Source organism: Anser anser (assembly GCF_964211835.1).
Source record: "Anser anser genome assembly, chromosome: 12".
Classification (NCBI taxonomy): domain Eukaryota; kingdom Metazoa; phylum Chordata; class Aves; order Anseriformes; family Anatidae; genus Anser; species Anser anser.
Genome location: NC_139733.1, coordinates 11,506,205 through 11,530,603, shown reverse-complemented (window position 1 = coordinate 11,530,603; position 24,399 = coordinate 11,506,205). Strand labels below are relative to the sequence as shown.

General features: G+C 48.5%; 1 protein-coding gene across 5 annotated transcripts in view; it reads right to left on the bottom strand.

Moving 5' to 3' along the window:
- The window catches only part of FLNB (filamin B), an 88,105-nt gene that overhangs the window by 34,602 nt on the left and 29,104 nt on the right, over positions 1-24,399 (bottom strand). For all 5 annotated transcript variants that reach the window (XM_083795239.1, XM_083795241.1, XM_083795240.1 and 2 more), the window contains exons 5-17: positions 13,455-13,703; positions 12,416-12,513; positions 11,406-11,553; positions 8,744-8,862; positions 7,957-8,034; positions 7,133-7,295; positions 5,680-5,877; positions 3,824-3,961; positions 2,586-2,712; positions 1,822-1,958; positions 1,218-1,411; positions 755-868; positions 90-233 (exon numbers count right to left, since the gene is read on the bottom strand). In XM_083795239.1, coding sequence (XP_083651365.1) covers positions 90-233; positions 755-868; positions 1,218-1,411; positions 1,822-1,958; positions 2,586-2,712; positions 3,824-3,961; positions 5,680-5,877; positions 7,133-7,295; positions 7,957-8,034; positions 8,744-8,862; positions 11,406-11,553; positions 12,416-12,513; positions 13,455-13,703 — 1,907 coding nt within the window. The remainder of the gene's footprint in view (positions 1-89; positions 234-754; positions 869-1,217; positions 1,412-1,821; positions 1,959-2,585; positions 2,713-3,823; positions 3,962-5,679; positions 5,878-7,132; positions 7,296-7,956; positions 8,035-8,743; positions 8,863-11,405; positions 11,554-12,415; positions 12,514-13,454; positions 13,704-24,399) is intronic.

Below are 24,399 nucleotides of genomic sequence, written 5' to 3'. Positions count from 1 at the left end.
GGTTTATCATCCTAGATATAATGACAAGCAGTCTTAAGCACCAGTGTCCTGCTTGGATAGAAGTAGTAATATCCCCCATCTGTACTTACCCTAAATGGGCTATTGGGCACGTTGGCTCCTCCCCAGACAACAGAAATTGTATGTTTGATTGGCTTAACTGGCACATAGGAACAAGCAAACACACCGTCAGGCTTGCTCTTTATCTGGATATCAATAGGGTTTCCTTCTCCATCCTAAAGAGCAGGGAATGTAAGCAGAAGGGTCAGGTACTTCAAGAATCTTTGTATAATTTGAATATCCCAAGACTTTCAAAATGTTTTTTTCCTCAGAACTGCAGCTCAGAAACACTGAAGAAACATACAGATTACACTCCTGTAAGTCTTCCTCAACTAAACTGCTTGTTTCTAACATCATCTCACAATACATATTTCAACAAGTTCACCTGAGATTCACCGGCTCAAAGACACTCCAGGTGCTTTTTAATGACAAATCCATAAAATTATAGCCTGCCTCTTTGAGGAGGCTCCAAGTGCAGGAGTGAAGCCATGTGTTTCATACTCGAGGGAGAAGTCACCTCGTCTTCAGTTGGATTTGCTGCCTGACTACATTATACAGATCAAAGCACAGAGCTGCAACAGAATTACACACTCAGAATTAAGTGGTGTGTAATTGAGTAGAAATACTTAAGGCATTTTTCTCAATGGTTCTAAAGCTCTTTTGCTGGAGTTTCACATCTCTGCCTTTGGCTTTTTACCTGCGCATACATCTTCAGAGGCGCTTTTCCAGCATCCTTGGTTTCAACTGTGAACTCAGCAGGATTGTTCACTATACAGCCAGTTTTCTCCAAGCCTGGACCATAAGCCTTCACCTGAAAACAAAACCAAGAGTCTTAGCTTGCAATCCAGAAATTAGCAAAATTAAGCTATTTATTTCTACAGACCTTCCCTTCCCACAAAATTCATGAAGCACAGGATACAAGTAGAGGCTTGTCTGCAAGTTGATAATTTTGACTAATTCAGCAAGTTTCCATTATATTTAATTGAAACCACAGCAGTATTATTAGAAAAAGCTGAGTAATATCTGGCTGGAGCATGGCAAATTCAGAGCTGTAAGTAGAGTCAAGCTTAAGAGTCTAGTGTGTTACCAGAAGCCTTTAGAAACATCTCTGTAATAGTTTTATCAAGGACTCGTATGCCACAGTGAGCTCTATACACTACCTTATCCGGGTTGAAGTCTCCTGAAGCTGGTCGGATGAAGGCCATGTAAGGACTGTCTTTTATGTCCTCATCATCGCACATGATGTGCACAGCATATTCACCAGGCTCTTTGGGCCAATACCTTACATCACATGAACCATCATTCTTGTCATCACATTCAATTTTAGCCTGAGAAGGACCTTCTATTGCAAAGCCTGAAAAAGAAACACTTATTTACCAACTACACAATAGGTTTGTGGTGGCTGCTAATCTGTTTCCCCAAACTGCTTTTTATTAGCCTTAACCATTCCTTACGCTCTCTATCTCCCTTCTTCAGCAACATCATTTCCTTCTGTATCTCATCCCACAAAACCACAGAAAACATTCCCTGTCACAAGCATGCTCCTGTCTCTAGGACTTGCCTTCAGTACAGACTTCTGCCCTGATATATAAATTTGTGTTTAGACTAGAACATCTTACTGATCTGTTTTGGTTTTTTTTGTTGTTGTTGTTGTTGTTTTTGTTTTGTTTTTAGTTTGTTTTACTGCTTCTCACATTTCTCATTAGTTTGTTACTGGCATTGCAATATTTAAGTATTTCAGGCAAACTAAGTGAAGTAACATACCAAGAGAGCCAACTTCTGTGCCAATGGACTCTACCACAAAGTCAGCTGATTTGCCCACAATCCCTTCATGCAGTCCTGGCCCCCAGGCTCGTACTTTCTGAGGACCTGCTTCATGACCTATGTGAACCTCAAAGGGGCTACAAGAGAAAAGAAAAGCACACAATTAGAAACAAGGACACATACAGCATACATGCTTTTTCCCCAGGCATTTTAATAAGGCTTCACACTGGATTTCCCAAATTAACAGATGCTATCTTGTGGTGGCACAGCGCCCAGCAGACAGTCTTTCTAGCAGAGAGGTCATCTAATGTATCATGCACTTATACCTCGCACCACAGATCCTGAGTGTCAAGTACTTCGTTTGCGCTGCTTGCTGTAGTCTCTGACACTAAAATAACAGATCCCTTCAGAAACTTACAGTGAAGTTCAAGCTGCAGGAGTTACCTGAGCCATCAAGCTTGTGTGTGTGTTTTTTTGTTTTAATTTGTTTTTTGTGTGTGTTTTTGGTTTTTTTTTGGTATTTTTTGTTGGTTTGGTTTGCATTCACCATTTTGGGATTATCAAGACTCATGCAAATCACCTTTCAAAACCTTCCCAAAGCCTCTGCAGCCCTAAAACTGGCTGCAGATAAACTGTCACAGCAACTGCTGGCTGTAAATGTCCCACCAGAGCTTCTTCGAAAGTCAGCTTTGCTTTAAAAGCCTGCCAACTACACAACCTGCTGAATGACACAAAAACCTCAAACAACGCTACTTCTAACTCACCTTTTGGGGATGTTGTGTCCACCCCACGTAATCGTGACAATGTATTTCCCTGGGGTAGCTGGATAATATTCAAATGCATATACACCGTCCATAAAGCCTTTTTGTTTCACAAGCTCCTCCAAGCCCTCTGTTGAAAGATCAGTTCAGCATTAAACTTAACAGCTTCCATCCTGCCGTCAATTACTCAGACAAGTTCATGTTTTCTAGTATTTATTTTAACTTGTAAGAATAAATTTCTCCCACCAGAGGAAAAAAAAAAAAAAAAAAGGTCAGGTTATAAAGGAAGTTAGTTCTAGTTGCCCTCTAGGACAAAGACAGCAAACACTTCCAGAAGAAATACAGCAGAAAGTATTTTAAGTTACCAGACTTAATAGGTTCCCTTGTGTTTTATTTTCTTAGTCTGCAGTATGATGCATGTCATATGTTAAAACAAAAAAGCTTAACATTTGTCAGACTTTGCAACCACAAGTATGCAGGGAATGCCTACTTTTCATTTTCTTCAAGATGAAGAATCTGGGGAGAAAAGCCTAATACACTAAAATTTACATTGCTACGGCTGCTGCTTCCCCTCGCCCCCCCGTAACCGCACGAAGCCACACAGTCAGAAGGCTGTGCGAGTGGAGGAGGTGAAGGCAATACAATGCACCTTTTAATACAGCCCCAGCCTGGGGGGAGGTGACTGACTCAAAGTACAACACAAACAAAGCCATTCCCTGAGCCCAAGCACGGGGAATGGGGAGCAGCAGCACAGCCACCACTGCTGCGCAGCCCCAGGACCCCCCAGCACAAGGCAGCGGCCACCAGTGCGCCCATTGCACTGCTGTGCTGTGGGCTGAGCTCGTGGCAGAGTGAAGGACCTGGGGCCAGATCTTGGCAGAACGTCTCCATGCCCGCCTGCAGGTTCCCTCGATCTTCTCCTTCCCTGTTCACGCAGTGCTGAGCACCCAGCGCAGCCAGGATGCTGCTCTAAGGCATTCCTAGCTTTATGAGGGCAGGTTTTCCACCTTGCCAGAGACCCTGGAGTATGACTTGCTCCCACAGACCAGATAAAGATGCAATGTGAGCCCATAAAGCTTGGAGGACAGACAGTGGTGTGGATTTTCTCAGTTATGCTATGGTGATGCAAACCTCACCGGCTCCAGTAGGCCACCATCTCCTCACTGCTCCTCCTCGCAATCTCTGCTTTGCTCCCTTCCCCAAAACCCATCCACGGCACAAGTTCATCCCACCACACTTACTTGGTCCTTTTATAGTCACGCCGAGGTCTCCGCTGCCCGCTGCTCTCGTATCAACCTTGAAGTCAGCTGTTTCCCTGATGCGGACGCCCTTGGGTTGCAGGCCTCTACCGGTGGCACGACAAGCATTTGGATTGCAGGCTGCAAGGGAATTTCAGACATCAATGCAGCCTTTGATTCTCAAAACACACGCAGCCTAGCCAGCTTGGAACAACCTTTAGTTAAATGTTGACTCAGGGCAACCACAGCTGAGCTTGCAGCACAAGTCTTAATGTTATGGTAGTAAGAAGAACGCATACAGAGTCTGCCTCGCCACTGTCCGTGTTCCCCAGCTTTTGGACAGCAGCATTCAGTGCAGCCAGGTGACACTGAACCCCTACAAGAGCCATATAAGAAGTAAAGCAACTCTGAAGCCATGTTGCTTTCTAATTTGATGACAGTTACGAGAACAAAACTTTTCCATGGATATCACCCCCAGATATTCACTGTACTAGGCACAATCTTCTTTAGACTGTGCCACATGTAGAGGCACGCTGCAGTATGGGGTGAAATTCTCCTTTGCAGCTAAGCCCTAGTGAACAATGTTATTGTGCCGTTCTCCTTCAGACGCACCAGACTGGAACAGCAGTCACTACTGGAGCCAAGTTCTGCACTTGCTTCTTTAAGAGATGTCACATCAACCCTCTGCTCGTGGCAGCTCGCACCTACAGAAGCAGAGCCATAAAGACCCCACAGACCAAAGTAGTCATGGGTCGGGGCAGAAGGTTACACATGGCGGAGCTTAACCTTAGGCTTGCCACCTTTACTCAAGTGCTTCTCCAGGCCTGCAGAGCTGCTACAGAAACAAGCTAACGCACACTTAGGAACGACTGTCGTTACATAATCCAACTATCAGGTGGTCTTCAATTCCGGAGACCTAGAGGGTTTGAAAAGACTTAGAAATCACAGTTTCCCGGTAGCTTAATCCCAACATGCGTTTCCCCACAATATGCCGTGCTTACAGCAGGAGCACCAATCTGCCAAGCTGCTCGTTAGGTTCTGACATGTTTCAGTAGCTTACCACCTTTACCCTCACCCCGGCAGCAGCCACACCACTACACGTCCCGTGCCGGACGGTACAAGCGCAGATCGCATGCCATCTGCTAGCTCTGAGAACTGGTGGGGTGGGAGCACACGTGAGCAAGCCTACCTGGGAGTGGGAAAGGCTGGTGGAACCCTTACACAACTGAGTCAGGCAGTTTGTGGTTAAGCAAGTTTCACTGACTGGGTCACACACCACTTCAGTTTGCTTGCAACTTTCTTCCCCAACCCCAACAAAAACAAAAACCCTTTTGGCTGGGACAAGCTGCAGGCTAGAAGCTTACGAAAAGCAAACATGACAGAGCATCCTGCACGCCTCTTACCAACTATGAAGCCATTAGCAGTGAAGTCCAAAATTCCACAAATGGAGGGTAGCTCAGGAGAGATGAGCAGAGATCTAAAAGCATAGGAGCACGTAAGGATGGAACAGAAAGCAAGTTAGGTGTCAGTTAGGAAAGAAAACTGTAAATACAGTAATCTGAGGAACAAAGGTGGAAAATAGCAAGATACTGCATAGCTGCTTAAAACATCTCAACAAAATACAAAGGGCAGCTTAATGTTTAGAGTTCTAGGCAGAAAGAAAACTCTCACAGCAAAAGCAATATTACTGTTAGGGAGCACTGTTTTGACCAGGTGAACACTCAGGTGACCTGGTGAAATCAGGTCTAAGATGTTGAAAGGTAAAGAAAAGGCCCAAGGCGACGTTTGAGCATATTCTGTGATCGTACCCAACGTGAAAAGTGACCATCTATATTTAGGTGCATTTTTAAAAAGCATACCCTCTCCAACAAGAACATTGCAAGGAGTTTTGGGAATTGCCTCCCCTGCAAAAGTCACTTTGACAACGTGAGGACCGGCTTGAACGGGTTTGTAGACACAGCGGTAGACTTGGTTGCCTTTGTCTTCAACTGTAACTTCAGCAAGGCTTCTCCCCTGAGGATCCTCCACTTCCACGTTCACATCACCCACACCGGCACCTGCAAAGGAAACCAGCCGAGCTGAGCCTTGGCTTCCCCACGGCAGCGCGCGGCGGCCAGGATCAGAGCCAGCACCTGGGCTCAGCTCTGCTGTCATCTCCGAGCACAGCCTAAATTTTCAGCCTCTACTGACAGCAACCAGCTGTGGAAGCAGGGTGGGGACAAGACAGCATGGTGGCATCTCCACGAAGCTATCAAACTGACAGGACCAGTTACGTGGCCCTCTCCACAAGGTTTATTACATTACTGGATACACATGTGGCCCGGTTACCCTACTGCTACTGCTCTGTCACAGAGTAGCCCATAACTTCAGTCAATTCAATTCGCTCATGCTTTGGAGCACTTCAGATTAAGAGCTCAGACAACAGACATCCTGGCCTGGGCAAGGATCCTTCTCTGTATATATTCACTTTTGCTTGGACACCTGCTCCGTACAGGTTTTATTTAACTCATCACGCAACAAAAACGGTTTTCCAGACACTTGCAGAGGCCAGACATGCCTTTACATGATTCAGACCACTCCCTCGCTCAATTAGAGACCGAATATAACACTTCCCCTCACCAAAACCACACTTAATTTTATTTCTGAGCACCCTCAGGTAGAAGGCAATTTAAAATATGATACTCAGCACATTTCAGTGTTTAATAATGCAAGTAACTACCCAAAGTAGTTTCGCATTGTTCAAACTGAATTGACAGCTGCAGCACCTTATTGACTCACTCCTCAAGGCTACAGCATTGGCCTAACAGCAGGCAACAAGCCACGTGATGGAGATGTTCTAATGAAGACAGAAGTCCTCTAATAATTAGAAGAGTTTGAAATCAGTTTGTCAGTGAAGTGTGAACTCAGAGTAGCACTAGATCAGATTCTTTTTTGGTAACGCTAAATACAGAGTCCACTAAGCATTTAGTTTATTTATTGTTTAGTTCATCCTTCAGAGGCGGGTATTTCACATCCCTGTTTAAAATGAGTAGTGGGAAGAAACCAGCCGGGAACTTGCCTGCTACCATTCTGCAAGTTCGTGGCAAAAATCTGGGTAATACTTAGCATCTTCCTGCCCCAGCTCAGCTCAGCACTTCAAATGTTTCACCCACAGCAAAAGCCTCCAGAGCAGCTTATTATTTCACCTCTGAACTCAACAGGCTGCAAATCCTCATCTACTTTTCAGTTAGAGCTTGTTTGTTCCTCCGACACTTAGGCTTTCTTCACATCTGAGGACACTGCAGAATTTCAGCCCCCGTTTGTTCTGCTTACCTGCAGTGTAGAGGTCAAAGTAGGTAGGCTTGTTGGCAATGTTTCCTGTCGCCTCCAATCCAGGTCCCTTTGCTGTCACTTTGCTCGCATCTCCCTGGGCTTTGTCAACGTTCACTTCAAAGGGGCTCTTCGAGATGTGCTGGCCGGCAAACAGGACCGAGACCTGGAGACAGACAGCGTCAGCTCCGACCCACGGGGCAGGGGCAGAGCTCAGCTCCACTGCCACACAGCTGAGCATGAGGCTGAGTGCATGCATGGCTCAGAGGCAAGAGAGACAATGTAGTGGACAACCCAAATAGTTGTATCTATCTTTTCAGGCTGGCTGTAGGGACCAGCAATCAATGCGCCAAGCAATGGCATCACTCAGCAAAAACCTGCTTCTGCAGGCCCCTGGGAACAGAGCTGGGTGGAGAACCTTCTCTGCAAAACCCCCACAGCAGACAGTGTTATCAGCAAAGAAACACCTCACAGAAACAACCTGATACTCTCCTCTGCACTTCTGTGACAAGCCACAAAACTGGTTTCATGAGCTGCAAGAAGTGGCCCCAGGTGAGAAGAGAGCCAGCTGTTGCACTGCCTACAAACCCGATTCCCTCAAACACCCACACATGTTCTCCCAACACATGCACACCCTCCCCCTTGAAAAGGTGGCAGCCCAATAGTCCAGACAAAGGATTAAGGCCACATCAGGTTACTGCTCCTTTAGGATGCCCAGAGAGGCTCTTACACCACTAGTAAACTTGCAGCCCTCATGGGCTCACACTAACAATCAGCAAAGCAGCTCATTTAGCAAGAGAATCCTGGGTATTTGACACACCACCTACCTTGTGAGGTCCGGTAACCTTTGGCACATACTGAACTGAATAGGTCTTGTTTTTGTCACTGGATGGCATTATCTTCGCCTAGGAAAGAAAACACATCTGCCTTCAAGCTGTGCCCGTGCACACCAGCCTAAGACTTCGCTGGGTAGCACTTGATACTGCAGTCAGCAATGTCAGAGCCACGTTTCTGCGGAAGCAGGTATATACTTGCTAACTCCCCATTCCATATGGAAAAATGATTTGTCTTTAGATGAGAACCATGCTACCTTTTCCCCAGCCCCCTCCCTTGCTGTTAATTGCTCTACTAAGGCAGGCCAAAACTGAGGAGACATTAAGTCCAATGTACAGCTGTATTTTTCTGGAATGTCGTAACATGATCAAGTGGAGCACTTGGATGAGAAATTTCTATAAACATTAAAACCAGCATTTTAACTCAAAATGATTCATGGCTTCTAAATAGCTGCTTTAGCCATTCTTGCAGAATGAGTAAGGGCAGTGATTTAGTGCTGTGTGTTATCTAAACCCCCGTCAGAATGTACTTGGCCACTCAAGCTAAAGCACTACAACTACCGGACGTTTGACTTGTGTTGCTTATTTGCAGGCAGTGAAGACTTTCAGGCTCACCCAGTAAGGCAATTATGAGGGAACGCTTGAAGCTTACACTTTTGATAGATGGTACCGTGCAGATTCTTTTTAGATTACTTATCTTGTGAAAGATGGAGGCTACTGCAAAAACTTCAGCGTTCAGACTAGCTTTATGTTTACCCAACAAAACATTTAGCATACACACCTCTTCCCTGTTTCCTTCTGGATCCTCTACAAAGACCATCAGGTCTCCCTGCCCAGCACTGATGGTGTCTACTGTGAAGATGGCAGGCTGCTTCACCATGTTCCCATGAGGCTCAATCCCTGCGAAGCAGATGCAGAGCGGCACGTTAGCTGTTGCTACAAAACTCAAGAGGTGCTCAGAAGTGCTCAGATTTACCATTCTTCGAAAGCTGCTCAAACTATTTTGCCAGTAAGCTCTGTACAAATGGCATGCAGGAACCTCTTCAAACCATGAAAATCCTGCAATCCAGTACCACTTCCATTTCACTTAATCAGAGTTTCCTTATTCCTTAGCACAGGGCCTGCTACAGCATGCAGTTACCAGCAGGGTTTCGTCATCTCTCTATACTTAGCCCCAAGTCATTACACCTGTCATGGTGGTGTCAGACTGGGCGGGAGGAAGAACTTCCCAAAGCTGCTGGTCCAGACTAGCCCAGACTTATTTATCTTCCTTCCAAGGGAATTACTCCTCAGCTTATTCATAAAACCGTGGGCACTGCTTCTCCATCGTACAATTAGTGGAAAGTGCAATGTCTGAGAGATTATAAGGGAAGTGGTTGTGTACAACAGAATTCCTGAACTTGTTTATCTTTGGAAAACAATAACTTGAGAGCAATGCAAGGAAGATTGTGTTTTTACTAGGAAATCTGAGCATTCTGATAAGGTGTTAACAATTGACATATTCATTCTTTCAAACTAACCCCTAGATTATCATCTAGTTTAAACGGCTATAAATTCACTCTGCATATCTTCAATCCTCTGCACAGACATTACAATACAGTATTTGGGTATCCCTCCTCCTGCAGGCACAAAGACAAGGACAGCTTATCCTCGGAAGATGCTTTCAGACAGGACAGCATTAGTCATAGCTGTCCTATGCCTACGTTTAATCTTCTAGATTTCTCTCTCTTCTCAGAGATCTGCTTTGGCTGGTTCACTGAGAACTCATCATGCGTCACTCATGATCTGCACACTACCTCCACAGGCTCACTTCGCAGCAAGCCTGCAGACAGCAGACTCCCTAGGAATAAATCACAGCAGTGTCCAGGGAGATGTGCTGCACCTAAGATTCACGTTAGGATGTTCTTACTTCAGCACGTGAAAAAAACAATAATAAACAATTAAGACTGACCAACTTCACACTTGACAATTACCTTTTTCTGGAAGCATAAAGAAGTGTTATTTATTTGCTCAAAAGACCCTGCCCCGTTTGGCAGCACTTCTTGCTGTTGGAGTTACCTTTCAGTCCTGACACACGTTACCAGTCAGAACTGTCATTTATATTCAGTGACTCAATTTTGGCAATTAACTAACTATGGGAAAACATCCGTCTTTCAAGAAGAGCTGCTTATCCATTATATTTTCCATTAGAATGGCTTCAGAGCACAGTACGCAGTAAAGCTGACAGCAAAATTATTTCAATTTTTGAAAGAATGTGAATGTGACTAGAGCCAGACCTAGCAAACTGATGCAGGCTGATCAGTCATTTACGCAGTCTGACAGATGTGTCCATGTGCTGTGGTTTGCTGTGCAAGCCACCACCAAAGGATGTAAACCTAAAGCAGGGAAACTGCTGAACTTCTGACTACAGTAATTGCTTGTCAGTGCACAGGTAGCATGCTCATCCACTTGACTAGTTAAATTTCAATAGAAAATCAAGTCAAAAAACCAATCAAGAAAAAACAAAACAAAACTAAGGAAAGTCTCATTCCTTTCCATTCCATTTTTATATACCCAATTCTGAAATACACTAATTCTAAAAATCTTGAAGGACCAGCAGTAGGCTGCAGGTCTGAAACAAGACGGAAGGGAGAACAAAGTGCACTGCATAAATTATGTCTTGCTACGTACTAAGCACATTAAACATAAAAGTCTGTTATTCATTTAGCCGTTACTGTATTCCAACCTAGAGTAGAACCACATCAGAAGTTATGGGAATTTTCTATTTAAAACCTAAGTTAAAAATATGAATGTCTATGCAGATCTACAACTGCATAAACACCGTGGACGAGTCATTCCAATTAGGAAATACAACCTTTACAACAAAAGCTCAGCACTATTTAGCATTTGAAGGGTTACCAACCCACCTGTGTGCATGTGCAATGAAGTATTCACACCTATCAATCAATTCAAATAACTCATTTAGAATTAGCATACCCTAATATGTATTGCCACCTGTCCGGAAAACGGGACTCTCTGCCTCTACAGAGTGCCCACTCAGAGATGCACACAGATGCAAAGAGGTTTTTCTCTTTAAAGGCGTGCTGTTACCAGCAGAAGCATTTGCTGCTCTATCACTGACCACCAGCAGCAAGACAGCCAGCTCGAATTTCCTACCAGGGTTGTTTTAGCCCCCATGTCATGCTACTTCTTCCATCCGTGGACTGCAAGACCAACAGCTTGCAAAACAGGTTCAGAGAGCTCGGGGAATTCACATGTTAGAACTAGGAGTGTCTTTTGGACTATATCCACGTATTTCTGAAACTAGGCACCACACCAAGAGTACACAAGTGAAACTTTGAAGTCTGTTACAGTAGGTCTGGAGTTCAACATAAGCAAAAAACCCCACCCAGCTTTCTGAAGAGTTAAATACTCTGCGCAGCTTAAGCTTACTGAGTCCTTACCTCTGCCATAAGCTCTTGCTTTCTTTGGATTCAGTTTGGGCTTTAAAGGAGCTCCTGGTTTCAGCTTGGCTTTAGGGAATTGTGACAGGTAAGTCATTACAGAGTGCTCATCCACATCAGGGTGGATAATTTCCTCAGGAGTAATAACCTGAAAGACAGTGCAATTAAGTATATGATATCAGTGCTTGGATACCGCATGTCAACACAGAAACAGAGCTACAGCACAAATTCTTGCATTTGAAAACTCCCACACGCTAATGTGCTTTCTTACATTTATTTCCCTGTGATACACACTACTTCATTTATTATCTCATGGCAAGAAAATCAAGAAGCTCATTATGGTCCCAATGTGATTTGGGAGGCAGGGGGTTTTTGCACGTTCATTATCTAGGGGTTGTCAGGAGACTGTGACAAGCTGAATGGTAGCAAGCCAAGACAGCTGCAGCCATGCTCACCCCAAAAAGCAGCACAGGGATAACTGAAACTGAGAGAATCAAGAAATCAGAATCCTGCGTGCAACAGCCCTGAAGTGAGACTTGTGACCAGTTTCTTTTCGAGCTCCCAAGGTACAAGCTGCTCCAACAGCTCCAGAGACTTCAGCACTTTTGTCCAGCTTTATCAGCATGAAAACAAACTGGTCTGCAAATATATTGTTTTCTGTTTAGAAGTCATCTTTGCAGATGATTTTGTAGCCCAGTGAGTTTTTCTTCCACAGAATTCAATGCAGCAGAACAGACTCACCCCATGGACTAATAAGGCAAGCCTCACCAAACGTGCCCTTTTCCCCAACTCCACCTACATGCTGCAACACTGGCTACCTTCAGCAGAGACACAAAGAAATAAAAACTCACAACTGGAGCACTGAAATATAATAGTGTTTTTCATTAAAATTTGTCCTCTCAGGCACTTTTGCTTAAATGAACTGTAACTTTTTCACCTGTTTTTCCCAATCTCTGTTCAAGCTAGCTGCAAGTACAAAGCTCAGCGCTGCGCCTCCCGCAGTGCCTTACCTGCGGCACACCCAGCCAGTCATCCGCCTGTTGCATGGCCTCGCGAGCGTTGTCGACGGGTTTGCTCGGGTCCCAGGTCTCCCAGTCAGGGCACAGGCCTGCAAATACATTTCAGTCATTACGTGTCATCTGCAGAGAAGCTTCCTTTGCTAAAGAAGCAAGGTATAACCTCTGTAACTACTTGTATTACGCTACCATAAAGACATTTGGACCCTCATAAATGTAACCAAAATGGGGTGAGCAAAGCTGCTCACTGAAACGCTTCTTGGACAACCACCACCATCTCCAGGGGCTCTTCCAGCAAAGTATTAAAAAGCCGGTTCAAAAAGTCTCCCTCCCATCTTGCCTGTCAGCAGAAGAGATGTGTATCATTTCAGACAGCCACACAATGCATGGCTTTAAATTTAAATCGTGGAAGACACTGCTCTAAATTCAGCACAAATACATCTACGGATCCTTTATGTTCTGGTGGTTCTCCTGTGGCAAATTTCAGCAAGCAAATTTCAGCTGCCTGCCATAGAACCCCCGATAGCATTAGCGAGGCTGTATTACGAGGAAGTGAGGAAACTGCCTTTTTCACACTTCATCACATTGTTCGCCTTAAGCAGCGCAGCCATAACTTGCTAAACACTGAAGCTGCAGGTAGCGTGCAGCTTCGGGCTGCCCCGCTCTCCCTGTGTAGTCTTATTTCAGGAGGACACATGAAGCCTTGAAGTTGAAAGGCTGCTGGCACTTGCTGTGGGAACTTTCTGCCATTTGGGAGCCAGCATTTGTGCCTTCGTCCCGTGCACCCAATACAAAACTTAGAGGTGGCACCTCCAACAAAGCAGTCATGCACTCTGCTTGTATTTCTCTTGGCCAGGTCTTCTACAATGTGCTGCCCAGCAGTTGGCCTCTTCGGACTCGAGTTTTCTCAACAGTCTTGCTGTTGCTCAACAGCCTCCAGCACAGCACTGAAAAACCTCCTCCTTCACGAGCAGCAGATCAGGCACAAGAAGAGAGAGCAAGAGAACATTGACCATCAGAGCAAAGGACTTACCTGGAGCACAGCTGTCAACAAGAGCCCCCAGTGCTTTGCCATCCTGCCAGTTCTGGTTGAAGTTCGTGATTGGCAAGTAAGGAATTTTGTTCTGAATCCAGCCCAGCAGCCTCTGCTTCGGGGTCTGCTTCTTTGCATCATCATCACCCTCATCCTCCCACACGGGCATAGAAATCGAGTAGTGGAGGATCAGGGTCCATATTAGGCCAAGGATCAACTTCAAGTTTCCATCAACTATGGCTTTACTATCTGGAAGACAAAAGACATGCATCTCATTATTTCCCAGTACATTCTTAAGTACTGCACTCATGTAATCAAGGAGAGAATCCTGCAGGCCACCACAAGCATGTGCTCAGCAACAACCTCAGTTTGTCCAAGCTCAGCCAAACGAGGGCTGCTCTGCAACGCTACAGGATGGCCTCAGACCAAGTGATCTTTTCATGCACAGCAAGTTTTCAATACATGCTGTCAATACAAAAAGGTCTTGACTTTCAAAATAAAGTGATTATAGGGAACAGCTACCAAGAACAGTACGCACCAGGGCACTCCCTTTAACCCAATGCTCAGATGAAGCTGTTAATGCTCAGACAGTTTCACAATAGGTCAGTATGTCCCGAGCAGATAGTACCCTAACATCAGACCTTGAATGGCATTTTATCTTTGTGGATAGCTAACATCTCGTTTTGCTCAGGTTTTATTTGCCTTTCTTTTTTTTAATATCAGTTTTGACTAATCTTACAGGATATGATAAGTGTCTGGCACATAGCTGCTCAGAGCTGATTTCACATTCACTCTGAGACACAAGATAGATAGCCAGGAAGTGATTAAGCCCCGGTGGATTTTAATTACCGGCTTGAGGTGAAAGTCTGCCTTGCGCAAGCAGTGCCATCTCCTAGCACAAGCCCCACAGCCGGCCTCGTGTCCCTCCGCCTGCCTCCTCCCGTGTGAAGGGCAAGCTGTTCAGCAGAGCGAGATCGTTCCCTAATCAGTTCAAAGGGAACATCTCCTGTACCAGAGCCGAAGGCATAACTACATTTTCCATGGCAGTGACCCCCAGACCTTGCTGGCAGGCTTCACATGGTGCCTGAGCTCTGCGAACTGGAACCACGGGCTGGAGCGTGCCAAGATGTGACCAGCAGTGCCAGAGCATCTCTGTCCCATGGCAGGACCAACCCCCATAATACTGCACTGGAGCACACGGCTGGCCATCGCATCCTCATGCCAGAAATGTCTCTGAGCTTTAATTTGGGATTTATCCTGACATCGGCATTTTTACTAGAGTGGATGCAGCAATGATTTAGTGTATTATACGTAAACTCGTCTCAGAAAGCCAGCCACATTCCCGGGGATGAAAGCCAGCAGGACAGCCACCTCGAGCAGACATGTTACTCGGGATAAAGGATAGCCCGTCTCATGTTTACGGCACATAAATATGTCTCTGCACAGACGTGCCGCGGTCACTGCGGCAGCCAAGCGGCTTCCTCCAGCCCCACCGCCACCTCCAAGGGCAGGACACAGCAGAGGTCCTCGAGCAGGATTAAGAGCCCGTGCACGAGGGCTTCTGCTGCAGCACAGGAACCTCCGTCTCACCGGGCTCGGCGGGTGGCTGCCCGAGGGCAGGAAAAGGCCGCAGCAGGAGCGGGACGGCTCTTCCTCCCCGGGGCCGGTGTCATTCCCGCAGCAGTACTTGGGTAGCAAAGTCGGTTTGCTTTTTCAGTCTCCGCACTTCCTGACGCGCATAAGGATCTCATGATGTCATTTTTTCCAAGCCTGCTTGCAGGAGGACTTGTCTGCTTCCATTTGGGGTGGGGAGGAGAGCTGCAGAAGGCAGGCCAGACCCTAGCGGCGCCGCGCAGAGCACCCACGCGCCCTGCCTGCAGGGATGCATCCCGGCTTCCCACCCGCAGCTCATCACCACCATCTCCAACACGCCGCAAAAGGACGTGCTGAGGTTCAAGACGAAACCAGAGCCCAAAGCAGCGGTGTGACGCTCAGCCCCGCCGGAGCACTCAGTCTCCAGAAGAGCCAGTTCAGCACCACCACGCCTGCAGCCGTCCCCACCAGCTCTACGCGCATGCCACCAGTGTAAAACATCCACAAGTTTGGAGTGGTGAAAAAAAAAATTGTTTCCGATGACACTTAAGCACCAACAATTACGACTCCAGGCACTGCCGCGTACCCCAGCTCGGCCGGTTTTCCAGTGGAATTCCCCCATTCCCTGGTTTGCTTCAAGCCACTTTTCCTGGCGGTACCAGAGTGGAAAATGAATGATACAAAGCGCAGATCTTGCAGCACTGCTTTCCTACCACAAACGCTACTTTTAGCCATACTTATTACTCATACAATCTCCACTGAAGCTTTACAGAGCCTTTCAAACTACGTTTCCTCAATGTCTCCCCTGGAGCTCACGGTACATTTGCAGCAGAGACATCCACCTACTGCGGTCACCGCCTCAGGATTACAACGCTGCTGCAGAGACCCTCCTCACACCTCACCCACCGAGACCACTGCAAGCAGTTTGAGGTAAGCGTTTTTGTGAAAGCGTGATCTGCATGATTTACCTCATTCATGCTATGACGCCTAAGTGAACTTCTGCAAGACCCACTTACACGTACGCCGGTGGAGCCACTGGGAGATGCCTGCCTTGGACTCGAGCCCAGCTGGGAACAGACACTCAGCTTTACTAGTGCCACCTAAGGCAACCAAGGGGGTTGGTGGTTTTTTTGTTTTGATTTTTTTTTGCATTAGAATTCAAAATATTTGGCCTGGTACGTGCAAGTACCGCTGACGCTCAGTTGCAGGCTGTGAATGCTGCTACATGACCACTTCCAGAACATCTGCAAGCATCACAGCCAGAGACCTGGTCCACAACCCACAGGCAGCAGAGCAAGCAGAAACCCCCACGTTCACATTTACCAGGAACCTTTATCCCCACCTACCCCGTTCAATGCACATTTTAACTCGGGTTACACTAGAACTGCGACTCGCTTTCCTCCTGCGAAAGACGCGGACGGCAATCCAACCCCAACAGCGCCGCACGCCTCGCGCCGCCTTCCTCTCGCGGCACGGCCTGGCGGCCCGCAGGGACGCAGCGAGGCCGGGCTGCCGGCGCGGCGCTAGGCCCTGCCGACCCGCCGGCTGCTCGGGAAGGCCTGCCAGCGGGACTTAAGCTGTTCTGCAGAACCAACGCCGGCGCTGAACAAGCAAGCACTCACTCTTCTGTTTTAAGAAAGAAAGAAGAAAAAAAAAAAAAGCCTATATATAGCCTGCTACATTAAGTTTTATGTAGGAGTATCTTGCTTCTTAGTCAGCTATTAGGATTTAAGTGGCTGCCCGGTAGGGTAAAGAGGAAAACAGACCGAACCAGAGCTGGTTTGCTTCCCCCATCACACCTCAGAGTCTAGATTGTAATTCTTACCCTTTTATTATCCTATTAACTAAGTGGCAACCAGCCCAAAAAATGGATTATGGAGATTCCATAGGCCTGCAGTACACGCCACCAATTCCAGCCTTGAAAAGGAACCAAGTTTTAACTGCTCGAGCTGATTTATAATTGTTGCTCTATACTAAATATTAATATGATATGTTACACTTGGACTGTTAACATCGCAGTCTTTGCAGCACAAAGACATTACAGTGCCTAGTTCCAAGCCAGCAACGTAACTCATTGGAGCCCAAAACGTGGCCATCCCAAAACAAATGTGTGCCGTTCTTACAGCTTGGGCCACAACAGACCTCAGGACCCAACATACCACATGGAAAAGAGCCAACGCTGCAGAACTTGGTGCTCTGCGTTCGGACCTGCAGCTGCCCCAAGAGCAAGAGCCAAAACTGAAACCTGGCCTTGATCTGAAGCTTACAAATTCACCTCTTCTAGTAGAGATCTCTGAATTCCACCCAGTTCTGTGCCATTACAAGCAGGATGGTAAGGTAAGAGTTGTCTTAGGGTCTAAATCACCAGATCGCTAAGTAAATCCAGCATCTTTTGCCTTTAACCTCAGCACCGTGGACACACTACAATTTTATTTGAAGCTTCTTCAGAGCTATAAGAATATTAGACTATAATCATTGGTTGACTTCAAGAGCTCGTGCTTCAAGTGAAATTCCTGTGCTCTTATGCATCTTTCAGAACAGCTTCACTCATCCTGCTCAGGCTTTTTCCTAGCCCCGTCTACGTCCTTGATTTCAGTCAGCTTTATACTAGAAGCAGCATAGTTTCTGGAGTTTAAAAAAATAAATGAAAAGATCTTGTCCCATGTGCAGTGCTGGGGGCCCCTCACTCCTCTGCTAAAGAGCTTCCAAGTTGCAACATGGAAAATTCCAAGCAGATTTCTGGGAAAAAGGGGAAAGTCTTCTCCATCAGGGCTGCTGCGTACTGGAACAGGAGCCCAGGCAGGCCACAAGGTCTCCATCCTCTGAGATATTCAAACTCAATGGATGCAGCCTTGAGCAACCTGAACGAGCTGAACCTACAAGTACATGGCTTGGACTATAAAGAAACAGAATATCCCGAGCTGGAAGGGGCCCACAGGTCATATAAGTCCATAAGGAGTCCATGATCCCTGCAGGTCTCTTCAAAATAAAATTATTCTACAATTCAAAAAAAAATCCTATCTTGCAAATAAGTCTTGGAATGGTATCTTTTGCTCATGTGCAAGTCTGCCTTACGTTCAGACAAAGGACAAGTATTACACTCAGCTATGGCGAGGCTCCTTGAACTCTGCCCTATAGCAGAACTGCAAGTCATTTTCGTTGGACAATTAGTGGAAGCAAGATAAGCTACCGCAGCAGACAGTTTCCTCACTAAACTAAGCTACTAACACAGACTATAATAAGTCTTGTGAAACAAATGAAGGACTGAAAAACCAACTCAGAGTAGTGAATTTAAAACAGTTTCTTAGCTAAGCTGCAGTTGCTAGATCATTCTCAGCAAAGTCATCTTAAGTTTTGCTGTTGGTCTTCACACATGGAAGTTCTGTCACAACCAGGATAAATCTTCACATGCAGGTCCTCTACAAAGCTGTCGCCCTCTCCCATCTTGATGTCAGCTACATTTACAATTTAAGAAAGAAGACAAACCCAAAATGCCTGGTCCTTAACAGAAGACAAAGGCGTGGTTCCAACGACAGCACTTTCTCCGTATGTCCAGACGCGGAAGGAACTTTGTATAGTGCAAAGTTCATCTCGGTTACTTATCATCACTTATGCCCACATCTTAGGAATTTTAAATCCTGCTGTCCTGCAGCTTGTGAGCACTCTCCCACCTCTAATTATTCTCAAATATTATTGAACAGTTATAGCAACTCGGGAGGGGAGAGCAAAAGTTAAGCACTCATTAGGGCTTTATATTCTGCAACAGTTAAAACTGAGCACAGAACCGAGCTTCAAAGCCCTTCTCCACGCTGTGCACGCCAAACAGAAGTATGCAGATGAGATGGAGCTGAGCAAGCTAAGGAAATTCCTTGCTGAAGCATACAGTATGTGTTCACAGGCTTACCGTGGCTGCTAAAGACATTAGCAACAGCCTCTGCAGGGATAATATGCCTGTAAATCAATTACACGGGTTTCTCTGTGCTTTGAGAACATGCTTCAACCATTTCCTTCAATGACCCCTTAAGCCTAGGTGCACCTCTGAGCTCCTCAGGGCTCGGCGCAGAGCTGTCGCCTGGCCGCACGCGCTCGGCTCGCCCAGGGGAAGCACAGGCTGTGCTCGTCTCACATAGTTGGCACCACAGCCGCTGAATGCCGGCCAGTTTCTTGGGTTCCCAGCTATGACCTGGTAGCCTCTAACGGCAACGCGCTCCAGCCCGACCGCGTCGCGGCTTCTCAGCTGTGTTTGCAGTGTGCTGCGACCCGTGGGAGAGCTCTTCCTCCGCACCCAGCTCACCTGAACGCCGGCAGGTGGTCACCTCCTCGCCTCCAGCTCCGACTTTGCACCGTGCCAAGACTGAGCACAGCCACAGCTTTACTAACCAGCCTCAGGGCACCGTCCGCACCTTCAGGAAGTGTAAGTGACACCACGAGCACGTCGGCTCCACCAAGCTTTTCACAAGGGGAATTTTTCGAGGGGGATGGCATTACGCTGGAGGACCAAAACCACTGAGTGTTCATCTGGACACAGGCGGATGGAGAAAGTGTGGGTTTTTTTTTGCACGAGGAGGGAAATGATTTTCCTCTGTGCCTACCAGGGTATCCAATTATTAAGAAATTTATAAGATTCCTCTGTGAAAGGCTCACCTTTGTATTTAGGACATTAAACCCTGCAACCCAGGGGAGGGTTTTTTTTGCTTTGGTTTGGTTTGTTTTTTTTTTTTACTTTAACTCGATTTGAAACCCTCCAGACCAGCGAGCAATCTTCAGGCAGCTACTGCATCCATGCCCCGGACTTCTCATTCCTGCACGCTGGGCCCTTGGAAGGATCTCTCAGGAGGTGGCACAGGCAACTGGAAAAATGAGGTCAAATTCCACCCCCCAGCGTAGGCTTGACAAAAGAATCAAACAGGCCTTTAATACAGAAAGGACTAAAGAATCAAACCAGTTGGGCTCACAATGAAATACAGATTAAAACAGCTCTGCCCGACTTAGTGGGCACCTAGAGGCCACTGACTTCTCACATCCAGAAGAGCGAGGTGTAAGCCAGCAGAAGAGGTGAATCAAAGCCAGCAGTGTAACAGCCACAGCCACCAACCCACTTTCTCCAAAAGTAAGTGGAAACCCAATAGGGTTGGGAGGAGAAGTCATGAATTTCAAAGTTGGGAACTGTTGGGGTAGGAGTGGAGGAAAAACAAAAGACTACAGGTGGCTTCTGATCAAATTCCTTCATACTCTCACTACACTAGGGCTTTTGTTGCCTTCAGAGCCATGTACCAAGTTATGGACGCAAGGAAAATGTGTGGAACTGGCCTTCAGGAAGAGCCACATGCGGCAGCTGCTGGCGCACACCTTCCTGACTCCTGCAGTAAGTGCTCCCTGGGGACACCCATATACCGCCAGCTCTCGCAGGAGAAGGCACTGGGGACACCCGGGCTTGGTGGCACTGCCACGGAGCACGAGGACACACCGGCTGTGCTCAAGCCAGGTTGCTCAGGAAAAGCATTTTCAGAGATGTCAGGAGGGCTTGGTATAGCCTGCAAGCTGCTGAGATGGACTGACAGAGAGCAAGGAAGCAGAGCAGCAGACTAAGAGCTGCTGTCCATGCCGGCTGTTTAAGACTCAGCTCCTCGTTGCCAAGCAGGTTTTGGTTTGCAGCAGGAGGACGAGGGATGCAGACACCCAGCCACCAAGCCGTGCACAGGAACACCACACTAACGATCTGAAACCCTTTTCAGGGAAAAACAACAAAAAAAAAGTCAGTCTGAACTTATTCACTGCCAGCCAGCCCTGTGGGGCAGCGTGCCAGCCCCAGCCCGTGCCACCACCACGGTGCGACCCCAAGCTCTGGCTCGGCCAGCGAGCCCTGGCACGGCACCGCCGGCACCCCAACGCCGCCGGCTCCTGCAAGCCCCCCGCGGATCGCGACGGGCAGCAGGCCTGCCGCGGCACGCTGCGGGCCGTGACATCACCGCCGAAACCGCCCGGCCGCGACCCCGCGCGCCGAACAAAGCGCATTCCCCGCTGCTGAGCTCATCCCCACGCTGTGCCGGTGCCGGCCGGGCCACCGCGGCTCCCACTTGCCTCCGCTGGGGATGTGCCCTGCATCGCTGGCCCAGCCACCCTCGGCTGCAGAGCCCTGCTGCTGGGTGGAGGAAGGAGTGGAAGGTGGCTGCGGAGGCTGGCAGCCCCTGCGAACCACCCCGTGCGATGCAGACGGAGGGTTTGGTTCACGAGGGGTGTTGAATCTCCCCACTGGCATGTGGGGAAGGGTGCAGGCAGCAGCCCCCGTCCCCATAGCGGCGAGTGGCCGCAGCAAGCCCGCAGGGGACGAGTGGCCTGGGAAAGGCCATGGAAGGCGTGGGAATGCGCCCACACCGCCGCACGTCCCCATCGGCCGGGAGGGAAGCACCAAAGGCTGGGAGGACAGTCGGCGCAAGGCATCCCAGCGGTGACTAATCATCCAGGAATTCGTGCGAAGGAAAGTCCCCGTGGCTTGGGAGTGAGCTGCTGGGAAGTGGATTGCTGTGAAGCGATGGAGAGGGGGCAAGGAGGAAGGTGTTTTCCTGCCTTCGCCGTATCCTGTTAAGTTAGCCAGGAGAAACGCTCACCTCTGCTGCCGAAACCAAGTGCCGTGGTACAAACCACACGGCCCTCCTCCGGGCGTGGGGCAGGGTGAGGGGAACGACCCTACTGCAGGTCTCTGCTCACCACGGGCCACCACATTGCTACGGCACAGCGAGCCTCTGCCCTCCGCCACAGTGAGCTCGTACATCCAAGTCAGCAACACTGCCACCCGATTCAGGGGAATTAAGTTCCATTTTAAGCGAGACATGAAGATTTTAGACAATTTTGCATTTGACTAAGCTTAGCGAGAAATGCTTGTCTGATAAACTGGAGGACATTACTGCATGCATGCAAACAAAAAACGCCTTCTCACAACACACCACGGGCTTACACAACCAGAAAACCCAGCCTTGATCAGCAAGGCTGAACTGATAAAAACAGCCACGCAGTTAGATGCCTGCAAGTTTAACAACAAAACTCGGTATTTTCTCTGAAGGAGGAGAGCCCTGTAACCACCTCTGCAGGACTAAGATAGCCCTAAACCACCCTGGTTCGCATCAGGTTGGATCCAAGTTAAAAATCTGACTAGTTTTTGCAAAAACCTCCCAGGGCCATCAGAGACCCCAGCAGGCCAGATCCCGATGGCATTAATACCATCACCTCCACGGAGCTCAGCCCCAGAGCTGTGCACGTCCAGTGCAGCAAGCTGTGCTGCATCTGCTTGGGAAAGGCTCTGCTCTCCCAAGAGCCCGACTCTTCCCATCTCCAGCCACACCTGAACTGGTCCCAGTTCACCACCCTGCTCCAGACCTTGGGTACGCTGCCTCTGTCCCCAGCACGGGCACCCCCACCGAGAGCGGCGAGGCCGAACAGGAGCAAGCAGCGCGGAGGTTTCCAGACGCCAGGGTGACCTCTGCGCCCCTGAGGAGCGTGTTTACTCACACTGCGGGTAGGTCAGGACAGTTGTAAGAAACAGCACGGGGAGCTGTGCCGAGATAAATGAGCCCATTCAGATAGGGCTGCCTAATGCCTTCTGGGCCGCAGACGCCAGGCACGGAGGCTGCAGTGGATGGAGTTCCCGAAGCCAAAACCAACACGTTGGAAATTATCAGAAGTGATTGCTGTTTGGGGAAATCCTTGGCCACAACATACACCGAGATTCAATTTTTCCACCTGAAAAGCGGAATCATTGTATTGTCACGGGACCGTCTGAAGGAAATTCCCATTCATGCAGCCCTGCATGGCTCCACCAATCCCCACTCCGTGCTGCAGCACCAAGGAGCTCAAGATCAGAGCACGCTTTGTGCTCCTGGGCTGGTAACACGTCAAAAAAATATCCTGCCAGGTATTTCAGCTACTGAAAGGATTTGTGGCTTGTCCAAGCCTTGACGTTCTCTGATGCTGAGCACCTCACAGCACAGCTCCAGGTTTTTCTGGAAGCATGTAAGCACAGAAACCCTGTTACAGATGCTCTATAGCTGTCTGCAGCTTAGTGATAAACTTACCCCTGAACTTACCAGCAGGTCAGCTCCCTGTCCTACCACTTCTCCAAGAAGCGGGAGGAAAGGTGATTAATCCCTACAATCACATCCTCGCTACAGAGAGCACCAGTTACTTTGAAAATTACTTTGAAAACCTCTCTCCAACACCTGAGCCATTTTAACAACTCATGTCGGCATTGAGGCAGGTAGGCACTCTCAGCATGGCCACACAGCACCGAAAGCAGCCCTACAGCCACACGCTGCCACCAGCAAACACCCCGTCACCCCATCTCAGCCAAGCGTCAGGCTCAGCAACCACCCGCTGCCACTCGGGGCCACCACGACGGCACAAAGCGCCGGGGCCAGCAGTCGTTGTGCCTCCGAGCACTGCCACAAGTGTGCGCCCACCCAGAGGGGTGACGAACCCTCACAGAGCAGGCTGCTCCCTGTGGCCACGTGCCCCTGCCACCCCTCTGCCACCTGCGGGAGCCAACAACCCCGAGCCCCTAGCTCTATTCACACGTGGGGGATTCGTTCCAGGGTTTGAGGGTAGTTGTCGGGTTTTGTTTTGTTTTTCAAGTACGCTGCACAGCTGTATTGCTTTTCCATGACCGCTGCGAAAATGTCTTTGTGCTTTTGCATCCAGCTAGATGTTAGCTCCTCACTACCTTTCATAAACAGGTACCTGCGCTCCCCTCCACTGGAAACCGTGCCCATCCCATCTTCGGCAGCAATTCCGCACACCTGTACAGCCCAGCAGCACACACACTTCCACCTACATGGAGCACCGAGCACAAGGCTTGCCCCTGCACAGTCAGGATTTAAGACCTGCGTGCTGAACATCCTGCGCAGGACAGCACTGGGTTTACACAGCTTCAGCCAGAAGCTGCCAACACCAGAACAGCCGCCTGGCTCCAGGCCTGGGGAATTCACCCGCCGGTGGCAGCCGCGATCAGACAGACCCCGTGCAAGAGGAGTCCTCAGATGCAGGAGAGCGGTGGCGGATCCACGGAGAGGCACTGTCGCATGGGTGGTCTCCGAGCACCTTAAGAAGGACCGTATGGGATTAATGGCACAGCCTCAGCAGACATCAGCCACAGCTGCACCACACGTGCCTGTGCAGAGCGCGTACCCACGCCTCCCGCCCCAGCACCCCGTCCCTGCCTGGTGCTCGCTGCACGGCAAAGCTCTAAGACGACTGCTTCGGACGCTCTCCAGCTCCGTGCACGGGCTCCCACCGCCTGCAGGCCCGCTGCTAACCAGCAGCAGCTCTGCCCATCTGACGCAGCCAGCCTAGCCCAACTTTG